This window comes from Nycticebus coucang, chromosome 4 (genome assembly GCF_027406575.1).
Source record: "Nycticebus coucang isolate mNycCou1 chromosome 4, mNycCou1.pri, whole genome shotgun sequence".
Classification (NCBI taxonomy): Eukaryota; Metazoa; Chordata; class Mammalia; order Primates; family Lorisidae; genus Nycticebus; species Nycticebus coucang.
Window position 1 is genome coordinate 117,549,318 of NC_069783.1, and position 15,821 is coordinate 117,565,138.

General features: G+C 49.2%; 1 protein-coding gene across 8 annotated transcripts in view; it reads right to left on the reverse strand.

Annotated features, from left to right (window-relative positions):
• Positions 1-14,584, reverse strand: part of SLC8B1 (solute carrier family 8 member B1) — a 37,519-nt gene extending 22,935 nt beyond the window's left edge. For 3 of the 8 annotated variants that reach the window (XM_053587239.1, XM_053587244.1, XM_053587246.1), the window contains exons 1-9: positions 14,392-14,527; positions 13,832-14,015; positions 12,448-13,754; positions 3,119-3,271; positions 2,977-3,029; positions 2,772-2,830; positions 2,524-2,628; positions 2,276-2,443; positions 1,006-1,113 (exon numbers count right to left, since the gene is read on the reverse strand). In XM_053587239.1, coding sequence (XP_053443214.1) covers positions 1,006-1,113; positions 2,276-2,443; positions 2,524-2,628; positions 2,772-2,830; positions 2,977-3,029; positions 3,119-3,271; positions 12,448-12,603 — 802 coding nt within the window. In that variant the 5' untranslated portion in view covers positions 12,604-13,754; positions 13,832-14,015; positions 14,392-14,527. The other 5 variants (XM_053587241.1, XM_053587242.1, XM_053587243.1 and 2 more) reach the window with 5 other exon arrangements.
• Between the last annotated feature and the right edge of the window lie 1,237 nt (positions 14,585-15,821).

The window sequence follows — 15,821 nt, forward strand, 5'->3', positions numbered from 1 at the left end:
TGTGAAAGGAAATGAGACACAGTCCTGCCATCCAGAAACTCACAGTCTAATAGACAGACATATAAACAAATTAACAACAGAATGGTTTGTAGCAATTGCGACCTTTGGCACTACAGAGGAGTGGCCTGAGGTCTGGCTCTGCCCCTCCCCAGCTCTCTGGCTTTGGGAGGATTTAATCTCCCTGAATCTGTTCCCTCATCCATAAAAGGGGACAATAATAAACCCTACCTCAAAGAAGTGTTACAGAGAAGAATGGATAAAATGATACATGTGCCGGGCGGCGCCTGTGGCTCAGCGGGTAGGGCTCCGGTCCCATATGCCGGAGATGGCGGGTTCAAACCCAGCCCCGGCCAAATTAAAAAAAAAAATAAAAAATAAAAAAATAAATAAATAAAAAAAAAAAGAGTCAGTTCCTATTGAAGGCCTATTTAAAAAAAAAAAAAAAAAAAAAAAGATACATGTGCCTAGCAGACAGTAAGTACATAATAACGACATCTAAGTGTGTATGTGGGTGGTATCTGTGTATGTAGGTACATGTATTTATATATGTATGTGTGCATATTTGTGTTAAGTTTGTTACAGTTTTGTATATGTGCAAGTATTTGTTTATGTATGTGTTTTGTATGTGTGAGTGCTGTGCATGTGTGGGAATGCACACGTGTGTTGTGTATTTGTTTGTCTATGTGTGTGCGTGCATTTGTGCTTATGAACGTGTCTGGATTTAATGGCTGCAGGAAATATGAGGCACGTGGGCAGTACCAACTCTCAGGAAGATGGACCTGGCAACAGGACAGGGGAAGAACTGTAACCTTGACACACAGCAGACAGGAAGTGCAATAGCACAGCATGGAGGGAGGAGGGACTTTGGCAGAATAAGTGGAAAAGCATGAATGGGAGACGGGTACCGTGGGGCCAGTGGCAACCGCCCCAGGAGCCATAAGGCAGCCTAAAGGGCACAGAGCATACCTCACAGGTACTCTCTCGGGCCTTCGTGCAGACCCTTACCTGGAGTTCTAGGCACGGAGTAGGTCAGGGATTTTCTGCGTTGCCATTGGTAGATCCAGGTGCAGAGAATCACGGTGATCACATAGAACACATACAAGCCCAGGTAACCTGCAGACAGGGCGCAGACTCTCACCACATGGCATCCTGGATGGAGGCCCAGAGACCAAGGCTGGGTAGTTCTATTGGTTTTTGGTGGCGGCTCACTTTTTGGCCCAGCCATCTGGTACCAGCAGGTGAACAGCCACCCCTTCAGCCCTGTGATCCTCCTCCTTCAAGGGCCCATCTTCCTGCCTATCTCTCTTGCAATCAAGAAAGTGAAGCCTTAATAGAAAAATTAGGCAGGGGTGGCGCCTGTGGCTCAAGGAGTACTGGCCCCATATATTGGGGGTGGTCGGTTCAAGCCCAGCCCTGGCCAAAACAAAAAAAGAAAAAGAAAAATTAGCCAGGCATTGTGGCAGGTGCCTGTAGTCCCAGCTACTCAGGAAGCTGAGGCATGAGGATCACCTGAGCCCAAGCGCTTGAGGTTGCTGTGAGCTGTGACGACACTGTGGCACTCTACCCAGAGTGACAGAGCAAGACTGTATCTCAAAAAAAGAAAAAGAAAAGAAAAGAAAAGAAAGTGAAGCCAGGTGCACAGCATGGTCTTTGGGCCCTTATTCAAGGGCTAAGGGTCTGTGTCCCGCTCAGTGCCGAGCTTTGCAAATGGCGGTGTCACCCCAGCTCTGGGTTCAACTGGGTGCAGGTGATGGGAGCCCTGGCAGGAAATCAGAAGCAGCAGGAGAGAGCTGGGGTATCTCTTCCCCACTACCTCCCTGATGTTCTTCCTCTGTGACCACACCTCCTGTCCTCACTGGACTCTGGCACCTCTGCCTCAGCCCCTTCCGCTTTGGGGGATGCGGTGGTGACAGCTCCCATGATTGCAGATCCTTGGGTATCTCAGCATCCTAGTGACCCTCACTGATTTCCTCATCCCTCTGTACAACTGTCCCTTCATTTGTACCCCTAGAGCCACCTGAATGGACTGTGTTTGCTGGTGGCCTGAGTTAACACACAGCTATACTGCTTGTTAAAACTGGAAATCGTGATACTTTTGAAAACCACCCCTTGTTCGCAGCCTATCCCCCCCAACCACATGTTCCTATTTTTTGCTCAAGCTGGCTTGAGTAGGGCTTCTGTCATTTAGAATCAAATTAAACTCCTTATGGGCCACTGTTCACATCTCTCCCATCCATTAGCCCTGGTGCCCCTACTCAAGCACCACGCTACTCACCCAGGGCCCATGGCAGTGTGACCCTGCCACGGAAGAGCATGGTGAAGGTCAGAAACACAGCCACCATGTAGAAAATTATGTCCCTGAGGAAGGGCCTAGAGGCAGCTGTGAAAGGGTGTAGAGCAGCAATGCCTCCGGCCACCACCGTGGTCACTAGCACACCTGCACCTGGGGAGAGGGCGCCAGAGCTCAGTCACCCCTGCACCCCCTCCTGCCACCCACCTCATCCCAGCCAGGGCTGCTCTCACCAAATAGTGCCCCGATGGCCAGGCCAGCTGTGCGTGGGTCTGAGAAAGCCACCAGAGCACTGAAGATATCAGGTGCGCCATTCCCAAAGGCCAGGAAGGTGACACCATGGGGACAATGTGTCAAGGACTTGTCAGTACAGCAGCCACAATACAATGGGGCCTTTCCTGGGCCAGGAGCCACCACCCCGCTTCCAGCCTCCCCCACTGCTTACCCTCCCTATAGGGTGCAGGCGCTAAACAAAAGGATACTGCCACGTTGTGGGACAGCTTGAGGGTAGTGGAAATGGCTGACAAATTGGGGCAAAAACTACAGAGAAAAGCAGATGGTAAGCACCCCCACAGTGACTGGCCCTCTACCCCATCTGTCCCCCCAACCTGGGCTCATGAATGTTAGTCTCCTGGGACTCTGTGTTCCCACATACAAACTGGACCCAAGCCCAAGGCCAAACTCACAACTTTGCTGCGGTGACTCCCAGAATCAGAAACAGGTAAAACAGCCAGAAAACCTGGGTGTGTAGCCAGGGAGAAAAGGAAGAGTTAAATCCAGCCTGGTCTACCAGCCCCTCTCACCAGATCCCCTGGGACATGGCCTCACATAGAGGGTGACAGCCAGAGGGAGGAGGGCAGGAGGGAAGTGACAGAAGATGCCTTGTAGGTAGTCCAGGTAGCCCTCTCCACTATAGCAGTCAGGGTTGGTTCGGATGAAGTCACAGCGGTCAGAGGCATTCAGGCTACATACGTCTCGACACTGCAGGAAGGAGAGGACACATCAGGGTGACTGGGCCAGATCCATCTAAGCAGCTAAACATCACCTCCCTTCAATCTGACCTCCAAGGCCCCCATTCTTCCCAGAGCTAACTGTGTACTTTTATTTTTAACAATAAATTTGTATTTGAACTTGATACAAGTAATTCAAGAATACATGTTTGTTTTAAAAAAATACATATATATATTTCTAAATCTCCCCCCCTTCTCATCTCTGCCTTCCCCAATTCTACCTCTTCCCTGTGGTCCCACCATAATTAGTTTGAAGCACATCCTTACAGACATTTCTCAGTTCAATTACATTTGTATATATACCCTATTATATAGTTTGTTTTGTTTTACAGAAACAGGTCCATCCTAAATCTCTTGTTCCTACAATTTGCTTTTACTACTTAACATATGTACACATATAGATTAATAATACATATTAGTACATAAAATATGCATTAATACATATAATACAAATAGAAACATACTGAGTGATTTCTACATGGCAGACACAGTGCTTGGAGCTTAAAACGTATATCAGTTATGCTGCACATCAATCCTGTGAGGAAGGTGCTATGACTGTGCCTGTTGTATAGATAAGGAAACTGAGAAGATGTCCCAGGGTCCACCTGGTGGGAAAGTCAGAGTTGGAACCCAGGCAGTCCCAGGCTCTAGAGCTCCAGCACCCTCCCCAACCCAATTGCAGGTATTTATTTATTTATTTAGAGACAGAGTCTCAGTATGTCGCCCTAGGGAGAGTGCCATGGCATCACAGCTCATAGCAACCTCAAACTCTTTGGCTTAAGTGATTCTCTTGACTCAGCCTCCTAAGTAGCTGGGACTACAGGCGCCCACCCCAATGCTCAGCTATCACTGCAGGTCCTTAATAGCAGCAGAATATTTCATACTGTGAGTGTTATGTAACTGGTGGGTGGTGGGGTGTGTCTAATTTTTCAAAATAATCAAAAACAAACTTCCTTCCACATGACTCTCTGAAAACACATGAGAACACTTTGCCAGAGAGAATTCTAAGTGAAAAGTGCTATTCAGAAGCTATCCTAGTCTGGCTTTTTAATTTCTTTTTTGTTGTCATTTGTTTGTTTTTGATAGTAGCCATCTAAAGAGGGTAAGTTTATATTCACAAAACTTTTGAACAAAAGTTGGAGAAGGAGGCCAGCTTGGTAGTTCATGCCTGTGGGAGGCTGAGGTAGGAGGATTACTTGAGGCCAGGAATTAAATACCAGCCTGGGCAACATAGCAAGACTCCTGTCTCTATGAAAAGTTTAAAACATCAGCTGGGCACAGTGGCTCACGCCTGTAATCCCAGCACTTTGGGAGGCCAAGGTGGAAAGATCGCCTAAGCTCATGAGTTTCAGACTAGCCTGAGCTAGAGTGAGATCCCATCTCTTAAAAAAAAAAAATAGCTAGGTGTTGTGGCAGGTGCCTATAGTCCCAGCTACTCAGGAGGCTGAGGCAAGAGAATTGCTTGAGCTGAAAAGTTAGAGGTTGCTATGAGCTATGACACCAGGGCACTCTACCGGGGGTGACAAAGTGAAACTCTGTCTCAAAAAGAAAAAACAAACAAACAGAATCTAGCTGGGGATGGGCAGGGGACTAGCATGGCAGGTACCTATAGTCCCAGCCGCTCAAGAGGCTAAGGCAGGATGATCATTTGAGCCCAGGAGTTCAAGGCTGCAGTGACCTATGATCATATTATTGCACTCCAGCCTGAATGACAGCACAAGACTGTCTCTAAAACAAACAAAACTCCCAACAGGCATAAAATAACAAATGTTGATGAGGCTGTGGAGAAACTGGAACCTTTGTATGCTATTGGTGGGAATATAAAATGGTACCACCCTGTGGAAAACAGTATGACAGTTCCCCCCGAAATTAAAAATGGAATTATCACATAATCCAACAATTCTACTCCTGGGTACATACCCCAAAGAACTGAAAGCAGAGTCTCAAAAAGACATCTGAATATCCATCCTCACAGCAGCATTATTTGCAATAGTCAAAAACAGTCCGGAAACAACCCAAGTGCCGTCATGGATGAAAGGGTAAGCAAAATGTGATACACACACGCAAAGCAGTATTATTCAGCCCTAATAAGGAAGGAAATTCTGACACATGCTATAACTCTGATGAACTCCAAAGACTATGCTAAATGAAATAAACCAGTTATAAAAAGACAAGTACTTGTGATTCTACTTATATGAAGTACCAAGAGGCTTCAAATTCACAGATAGATGGTAGAATGGGGGCTGCCGGGGCTGGGGGAAGGAAGGAATGCAGAGTTAGTTTTTAAAGGGGACAGAGTTTCAGTTTTGCAAGATGAAGAGTTCTGGAGATGGATGGATGGTGGTAAAGGTTGCACAACAATGTGAGTGTACATACCATTGTACTGTATCAAAAAGTTTGCACCTGAAGCTGGAGTGTTTGGTGTGTCCATCCTAACTCTATCCTGGGAATCTCCAGCAACTATTCCCACCAAGAAAGTGCAAGTGCACATCCCAGATTTCTGCTCTGAGACTTGCTCATGCCTCCCCAGCTCCACTCCTTCCCCCCTCCCCCCCACCCCCCCCCCCCAGCCAGCTGCCACTCAAACACAGAAGTCAAGCTGGGTTCCTTCCTTACTGGGGTTGGGGGAATTTCAGCCTTGCCCTAAACCCAGACCTGTGGCTTTGCTGGGGCCCAAGAATTTTCTAGGGAGAAACCCCAGGGCTTTCTTATAGAGGAGGGGTCCACTCAGCCATGGAGAGAGGACCCTGGAAGGGGGCCCAGGGAACCAGGCAGGCTGCTTACAAGCACTTCCTCTTCTGGGGAGAACACGATCACAGTAACAGTACTGGGAAGGGGAATGGCCCCTTACACTGAGCTCTGTAATCAAACTGCCTGGTTCAAATCCTAGTTTTAATCCTCCTAGGCAAGTGATCATGGGCAAGTAAATTAACCTCAGTTTTTTCCTCCGAGCAATGGGGACAAAGGATAAGGAAAATAGATACACAGCAGAATTGGCAGCTAGGAGGTGCTCAGGAAATATCAGTGGAAATGTTTTCATTTAAGTTTTAAGTTTTTATCTCTTAAATACTTGAATTCAGCACTTCCTTCCACCTCTACCGGCACAGAGAACCACAGAGCTGCCCATCTGGCCTCCTCACCTCCAAGGGTTCTTTTATAAATGCCCCTCTTCTAGCTGCTGGAGAGACCTCCTTTGCCCCCCTATTGCACCTGCTGTCCTCTCCCCATGTCACTCTCCAGGCAAGCTGGTCTGGTCAGCTCTCAGGTCCAGCATTGCCCAGACCCTCCCAGCCACCATCTGCCTTCTGCATGCACTGTTCCTTCTGATAGCCACTCCTTTCCCTCCAGTTAATCCACATTCATCTTCTCATTCTTAGTTCTCACAATGCTTCCCCCAGGCTGCCCTCCCTGACTACTCCCAGCCTAGGCTGGACTCCCCCTCCCAGTTGTCATAAGTGGTTATCACCCTACATCTTCTTCTAAGCACCGACCATGTTTCGAAATCACCCAGTTGTCAGCAGGATCATAGGACTGTTTAACACCTTCCCACCAGGCTCACACAGTGTCAGGCACATAGTAGGTCCTCCTCACTGTCCTGTCACACACCGTACTGGGCATCATCTCATTCACTTGGTAAGACAACTAGGAGGTTGACCCAACTGTCATTTCCACTCCACAGATGAGAAAACTGAGGCCCAGAGAGGCAAAGTGACTTGACGCAGAGGTCCTTCTTCCTAATCTCCTGCCCAACTGAGCAGAGACCCCCCCCCTTCCCTATCCTATCTCAACTTCCTGTTCTTGGCTGCAGCAGTGACTCAGCAGGGCAGCTCCTCCAAATCTGGCCTCATCTCGGCCCCAGGCAGACATCCCAACCCCCAGGTCTGCTCTCTATCCAAGCATGGCAAAATTAAGGTGGTGCTGCTCTGAGTCTGGGCTGGGTTGACTTTTCACTCTCTTCCCATTTCCCTCCTGGTCACCTAGAGAGGAGCTGAGGCTGGACAGGAAAGAGTTACAAACACCCTACCTGGGGGGCCTGGCAGGTCACATGAATGTTTAAAACCACAGGGGCTGGTAACAATTGTGGGAACTGTCATAAAGCAAAAAACAAGCCCTCCACCCTGCAAAAAAGGAAAAAAACACAGCAGCCAGACAAGTCCATGCACCTGATTTGGCCCCTGGGCCGTCAATTTTCATCCCTGTACCAGCAGGACTGGTGTGGAAGGCAGTGACAGCTGAGAAGTTAGAGTCCTGGGTTTGAGACCCAGGCTTTGTGTCAGGTCTTGGTGAGGCCTTCAGCAAGCCCCCTGATGTCTTTAGGCCTTGGTTTCCCTACTTTTAGCATGGTCTTCATCAAACCTGCTCTGTCACTGTCACCTTAGGTCACATATGTTCAGTCACCTCTCCTGTACTTCAATGCAGACTACTTAAGTCCACCCTGAGTTGGTGAAGAAGCCAAATAATAGAACAACTAGGACATCAATAGAGTACTTAAAACTTTTTCATTTTGTTAGTTAGTACCCAGCAAGAAAGGCTTGGGCTTTTATAATCAAGATGCCCTCCCTGAATGTCATTACTTGCAGCCAAAATCACCTTCCCATGCACACGCAATCAGGACAGGAAAGGCAGTGTGGGGTCATAGCCTAGATCATCCTCACTGGCCATGGTCATCTGAACAGTGGTCCCCTGAAGATGTCCATGTCCTAATCCCCACAGCCTGTGGATGTTACCTGATGTGGCAAAGGGAACTTTGCCAATGTGATTAAAGTGAGGATCCTGAGATGGGAAGGTTATTGTAGATTATCTGGTGGGCCTAATATCATCACAAGGCTCCTTATAAGAGGGGGGAAGGACAATCAGAAAAGGAAGGAGGTATGATGACAAGTGAGAGGAAGAGGGAGAGAGAGGGAGAGGTGATGGAAGATGCTATGCTGCTGGCTTTGAAAACAGAAGAGAAGACCGCAAACCAAGAAAAGCAGGTGACTTCTAGAAGAAAAAAAAAAGGCAAAGAAAGCAATGGATTCTCCCCTGGAGTCTCTAGAAGGAATGCAGCCCTATCAACACCTTGATTTTTAGCCTAGTGTAACGCACTGGGCTTCTGACCTCTAGAATTATAAACAACAAACTAGTGTTGTTTTAAGTCACTGAGTTCGTAGTAATTTGTTACAGCAGCAACAGGAGAATAATACACTGATTTAAGTCAGTTAAATGAAGACATTATAATACCTTCAAAGAATTCTCACCTTCTTAACTTCATTTAATCAGGCCCCAAAGAGAAGCTGCAGATGTGTTCTGGACACCCCCTCATTCTCCCCAGGCCTGCAGCCAGACCCAAACGGCACAGGTTTTTAAAGGTGCAGGTGCTGAATGGGGAGCATGTCTGCAACGAGGATGCCAACACAGGAGCAGAAAACCAGCATTTTCCCACAGACCTCTCAGTAATGTGGCTTCTGCTCAGCAAGGCTGGATGGTGCAGTGGTTACGAGCCCAGGGCTCTGGAAGGACACTAACAGCATTCAAATCCTGGTTCCCCATTTATGGCAGTGTGATCTTGGACAAGTCACTTAACTTCTCTGTGCTCTAGTTTCTTCCTCTATAGAATGAGGCACGGGGTGGCAAAAGCTGTTTTTTTTTTTGAGATAGAGCGTCACTATGTCGCCCTCAGTAGAGTGCTGTAACGTCACAGCTCACAGCAACCTCTAACTCTCGGGCTTAAGTGATTCTCTTGCCTCAGCCTCCTCAGTAGCTGGGACTACAGACGCCCACCACAACACCCAGCTATTTTTGGTTGCAGTTGTCATTGTTGTTTACCAGGCCTGGGCTGGGCTCGAACCCGCCAGCCTTGGTGTATGTGGCCAGCACCCTACTCACTGAGCTATAGGCACAGAGCCTGCAAACTCTTTCTAAAGGGTCAAACATATATTTTCCTCCATGGGCCACTCAACTGCTATTGTACTGTGAAAAGGCAATGGCCCGTGATACAAAAGGGAATGGGCTGTGCTCCACAGAACAGTATTTTTGGACACTGAAAGCTGAATTTCATTTAACTTTTATGTTCATGAAATAGTGTTCATTTTCTTCCCCAACCATTTATTTATTTATTTATTTATTTATTTTGAGACAGTCTCAAGTTGTCACCCTGGAGTGGCATCATAGCTCACAGCAACCTCCCATGCGGGCTCAAGTGATCCTGCCTCAATTTTTCTATTTTTAGTAGAGACAGGGTCTTGCTTTTTGCGCAGGCTGGTTTCAAACTCATGAGCTCTAGTAATCCACTTGCCTTGGCCCAACCATTTAAAAATATAAAAAACCATTCTTAGTTCAAAATGTACAAAAGCCAGCACTGCCCTAAATTTGACCTCTGGGTTGTGACGCTGACCCTGAAATGAGGGATTGAATAAGTTAATTCATGTGCTTAGAAGACTGCCTGGTCCATAGTCAGTGCTCAGGAAAATTAACTTGTAATTACTCTCTTATTTCCGGAAGGGAAAACCAAGCTCCTTGTACCTACTGTTTTGGCCCCTTTCCTCTTAAGGGCTAGCCCCAAAGGTCCAGCCTTTTTTGACCGTATTACACTCTTGCCATATTTGTCTTAAGAAGGAAATTTTTTCTAGACTTCCTCTTTCCCCCCAAATGTCCCCTTGATATCCTGGACCCTGGTGGCCTGATGCTAGAGCTATCTCAAGTCCACTGAGGCCACATTTGGCCCATCTGGCTTAGGGCACTGGGCACTGGGTGGCTCCTATTCCTACTGTTTCACAAAAATCACCAGTCAGACCTCTTCCCAAGGCCACTGTCACCATGTCACTTGGATGGCTGTGCCAGCTTCTTCCTGCTCTCTGCCTCTGCCCCTGCAGCTGGTTCTCCCAAGGCAGCCAGGGGGATTCTTATCAAAACTTAGATCATATCCCTCTTGTGCTCTTACTCCTATCGATAGCCCAACACTGCAGTGGCCCATAGGGCCCCTAGTGATCTGGCCCCTGTTATCTCTCCTGCCTCATCCCCCCCTCCAACCTCCTTGCTCACTGTTCTAGATATTCTACTTGTGGAATCTGCCATTCTGCTCCTGCCCCAGGACCTTTGCATCTGCTATTCCCTCAGCCTGGCTCTTCTCTGCTAGATAGTGATCTTCATAAGTCCTTCGGGTCTCTGTCAAGGACTTCCCAAGCTACCCAAGGCAAAGTGGCTACCCCTTCCTTGTCTCTCCATACTACCCGCCCTGTTCTGCTGTTTTCCTCTCTTCCAAGTGAAATTATACTGTGGGTTTGTTGAGCTTCTTCTCATCCATGTCCCCCACTAGAGTGGCAGCTCCACGAAGGCAGGGACTATCTATCTGTTCCCTGCCATCCCCCGCCACACAGTAGGTGTTCAATAAACACTTGGTGAATGAATGACTCACAAAGGAGCTAAAGTGAGAGGTGGGAACCCTTCCCAGCTTGCAGGCTCCCTGGATGGTGAGAAACTTCTAGAAGGGCAGCTTCCCTCGTGTACCTAGGAGGCAGTGGAGTAGAGGGGAAGAACTTCGGCATGAGGCTGCCATGAGTTCACATTTTAGCTCCACTATTTCCTCCATGGCCACCTTCACTTCCCTGAACCTTGGTGTCCTCATCTATAGCAGAGATAATCACAGCCCCCTCCAGGGTTTGGGGGAGGATTCAGTGAGCCTGGCACAGTGCTGGCCTAAGTGCTCAATGACCTGGAGAGATTATCTGGCACAAGCCACAGATCACCCAGTTTTCCTGCCCCCAAGGAACACCCCCCAAGAGGCAGCACTCAATTTTATAATCGCAGTAACCACAAACCACTTTCCCATCTGCAAAATGGGCTTAATTGCCTGTTTGCCTGCCTCAGAGACTGGACTTGAAGGCACTTTGCAGACTCGTAAAGTCAGTGTGTGTGCTAAACACGCTCAGCCCATCAGGCTGAATTGGAATCCCTGCCAAGCAGAATACACTGCGGTAGTGCAGCTTCGTGCAGCCGCAGAGGCTCCTGCGGGTCATCTTGGGCAGTCTCCTTCCTTCATTCTTCCACTTTGGATCTGCTGTGACCTCTCATCCCCTCACAGACATCTGCTAGAATGGTGCAAGCTCCCTGTCCCCAGGAGGAAGCCCCCTTGCTTCTGACTCCAGTACTCTCATTATTCTGCCCCACTACTTTCCCCTTCAAGTCACAGCACCACCAGACCCTTAGCTGGTCAGGCCAGAACCCTGGGGCCTTCTGTGACTCCCTTCCTCCTCCCACCACTGCACTCCTCCCTCTAAGCCATCAGTTTGTCCTGCTCACTGTGCCTCCAACATTTACTTCAACTCGCACCACTCCTTCCCCATCACCCACACTCACCATCACTCACCTGGGTGCATGTTCTCCACATAGTTCTCCCTGACACCATCCTCTCCCCTCTCAATTCATTCTTCCCAGAGCCGCCAGAGATCAGATGTCCACATTCCTCTGCTTAAAAACCTCCACTGGCTTCCCATAGACAATTCTCACCTCCTACTCTCAGCCTATAAAGCCTTTTTGTTTGTTTGTTTTTGGCTGGGGCTGGGTTTGAACACACCACCTCTGACATATGGGGCCAGTGGCCTACCCCTTTGAGCCACAGGAGCCACCCTATAAAGCCTTTTGTAATCTGGCCACTACTACCTCTCCACCTTCCTCTCTTAACATTCTTCCTCTCACTTCCCCTGTTGCAGCCATTCTGGCTGCGGTGGGCCACACTAAGGGGAAACACGCTAAGTTGCTCCTGCTAGGGGCCTTTGTACTTGCTATTCCTTTGGCCCAGAATGCACCCCTCCCATGTCTATATAGGTGGCTTTCTCTCTCCATTCAGGGCCTTGGCTCAAAGACACTTCCTCACAGAAGCTGTGTGTGTCCACCCCACCTGAAACAGTAAGAAATGTTCACAATCTTCCCCTAAGTTTTACCTACATTTTCGCACTTAGAACACCACCACCTGAGATTCATGTTTATTCTTTATCTGTCTGCCCAGGAGATAAGGGACTCCTTGGGAGCAGTGATTTTTGTCTATATCGTCCCCTGCTAAATCCCAGTGTTTGGTCACTGCCTGGCACACAGTACATGCTCAATAAATATTTGTTGGGTGAAGACATATACCCCCACCCAACCCCAGCTTCCTTCCTAGGTACTCACATCTTTTACGGGGGTCTGGTTTACCCCTACAGCTGGAAACTGGGGGGTAAGGTGGGCCCCTGTAGACAGGCCCCTGGCTCCAGACACTGTCTCCACCATCAGCAGCACACAGAGCAAACTCTGCACCCAGTACAGATGCAGCCATCTGCTGGCCATCAGCCCCCACAAGGCCTGGGACTCACTGTCCACTTCCTCTTCTACAGTAGTTCAGTTCCTAATGGCTGGAGGCTCCAATGTCCTGCAGGGTGGAGATGAGAAGGGAGAATGGTGTCACTGAAGACCTCTGGACCCAGCAAGAGGGGCTAGAAAAAAATTTTCAGCTAAGGAACTGCCCTCCTTCCTCCCCCCAGCATAGGAAAGCTGATGTAGAAATCCACATTCTGCACAGTCACGTGGGAGGAACCCCAGGCTCTGCTCACTCAGCATTACACATAGCTAATATTCTTCTTCTTAAGCGTCCCCCTGATACCAGTATGTCAAGTCTAGAAGGATCTAGGAACTTCAGATGGGATTCAGAAACTCCTGCCTCTGTGGCCAGCTGGGTGAGATTAATATGGGAAGTGGGCAGTGGTAAGGACTGGGCAAGGCCTCTTGAAACAAAGAAAACATACCTCTGGGGTGGACCTGGTTTCTGGGCCACCAGTTTCAGACCCAGGGAGTTCAGCCTGTCACATTTTAAGGAACTTAATAACGCAGTTGATCTCTATGTCTTATATACCATGGAGCCAACCACTTGACATGGATGACCTCATTTAATTCCCACAACACGCTGAGGGGGGAGCTACTATTATTATTTCCGTTTTCCGGATGAGCAAACTGAGGCACAATGAGATGAACCCACACCTGTCTTCTCACTCTCAACTACTGCACTACAACACCCTAATTGAGTCCTCAGAACAATTCTGGAGATTTTATTGTCCCTGCCATACAGAGGAGGGAATGGGGCTCAGAGGAGTTAGGTAACCTGCCTGAGGTAGCAGAGCAAGGAGGTCACAAAGCCAACAGCCATTCCGATGAAGAAATGGAGGCTCAGAGGGAAGAGAATTGCTCCAAGTGGCACAGCCCCTTAGCAGCAGAGCTGGGCTTGTCTCTAGCATCTGTCTCTTCCCTCAACACCAGGCCAAAAATGGCTTCACAATTAAACTGAAGGGGAAAAAAGTTCTTGGCAAACAATTTCTTCTTTTGGCTTTTTTACATATTGCTACGATGAGTATGTTTTATTTTTGCAAGGGGGAAAACGAAAATCCATAGAACAACGTTGTTGTTGTTTTTGTCTTTGTGCAGACGTTTCTCAAGGTCCTGGCAGCCTGTAGGGAGGGGAGGAGTAAGACAGGACAACAGGCGGAGGAGAGGAAGACTGGAAGAGGCAGAAACATTTCCTCACCTGTTCACAGGAAGACACGGCTCTTCTCTTTCCGTGGTTCTCCTTAATGACTCCAAGAGGAGTCCATGTTTCCCTGCTTGGTACCAACTTGAAACCGAACACTCCTAGTTTCCAATCGTTTCAGCCACTTACCTGAACGACCTTGGGGCAGTCACTTCACCTTTCTGAGCCTCTGATTCCTCATCTGTAAAATGGACACAAATGAGAGCTGAGGGGGCATACAGTCAGAGCTCAATAAATGCTCGCGCTCCTGGTGTCCCCAACATATGAGGATCAGCATGTATCCTGTCTCTGTCGGCCGCCAAGTTCTTTCACTTATTCACTAGTGAGCAGTTTTTGAATGCCTCGTGTACGCCTGTGCCCGTGCCAAGCGCTCGGAAGGTCTGCAGATCCGATAAGAAGGGGCAGGCACAGGAAATCAAGGCTGGCTGAGCTTCCTAAGGACCAGATTCCGAGAACATCTCGGTGCTGTTTCCCACTTGGACGGATGCTGGGAGTTGAACTCGGGGGTGTCCGGGTCTTCCGGCAGCGCTCCGACAAGCGAGGAAGCTCCTGCTTACCTCGGGCCGGGCCAGGAACCCGCAAACGCCGAACCTCAACTCAGCCGGGCTTCGCGGCCTTCCCAATCCCAGCCCGCCGGCCTGCGCCGCCCGACCTTCCGCCCCCGCAGCCACTAACCCCAGCACCCCTCCCGCTGCAGCGAACGGGATCTTACCCGGGGTAGTCCTGCACTCTTCGCCGGCTCATCCTGCCCGGCCACGCCCATAACCAGGCCACGCTCTCCTACTACGCCCCCACCTGGCGCACCGCCCCTTTCCTTAAAGGCACAAACTCTTGGGCAGCGCCTCCTCCCCCCATCTACGACTTCTGCTTGGAAACTGAGTGGCAAGCTTCTGGTAATGAATGGTGAGAAGAGGTAGTAGAGAAGACCCAGGTGGAGATGGCCCCTTTCTACCCACGAATATTCTGGCTGTCTTGCCTGAAATGGCTTCTATGTGAGGTTCCCAATTGGGTTCAGCATTCTCCCCTTAGGAGCATTGATTTTAAAAGAATATGGGTCAGGCACAGTGGCCCGTACTTGTAACTATAGCAGTTTGGGAGGCCAAGGTGGAAGGACTGCTTGAGGCCAGGAGTTCGAGACCATCTGGGCAATATAGCAAGACCCCACCTTCCCCTCTCATCACCACCCACCCCCATAAAGATTAGCTGGGCATGGTGGCCTAGCCTACAGTCCTATCTACTCAGGAGGTTGAAGCAACAGGATCCTTTGAACCTCAGGAGTTCTAGCTTGTGCAACAGAGTGAGACTTCGTCTAAAAATATTCAAAGACGAATATGGCAAAACAGGGCAAGAGTGGAGAGTTAGTGATGGGACATATCACCCCTGCTCCCCCATATCCTGGCCCAATCTTCTGCAGGATGTTCTGATCATCCTCACTCTGTCACCCAGGTTAGAGTGTAGTGGGATCATCACAGCTCACTGCAACCTGAAACTCCTGGCCTCAAGTGATCCTCCTGCCTCAGCCTCCCAAGTAGCTAGGTCTATAGGTATGTGTCAACCATGCCCTGCTAATTTTTCTAGATGATGGCAGTGGGGCTGCAGGCAGGGGTGGCCTGGAAGGAGACACCCCCATTCCCATGGCCGTCAGGTCCAGTCCCTGTGCCTGCCTTCCCCACTCCTGGACCTCCAGCAGAAGGAAAGGCCAGATATGGTGGCTCACACCTGTAGCCCCAGCACTTTGTAAGGCTGAGGAGGTACAAGGATGGCTTTAGCCCAGGAGTTTGAGGTTACAGGGAACTATGATTGCACCACTGCACTATCTAGTCTGGGGTCTAAGGCCATGCACTGGGGCATCTAGTGCTGACCGAGTTTGGGGTGTTTATTTTCAGCCTGGCTGTTGGCCTTGGACAATGGGAACCTCAAAAACTGGCTGGAAGGGGGGGTCCTTGGACAGAGCCCAGGAGCCAGGGACACTTTGCCTGCAACCATA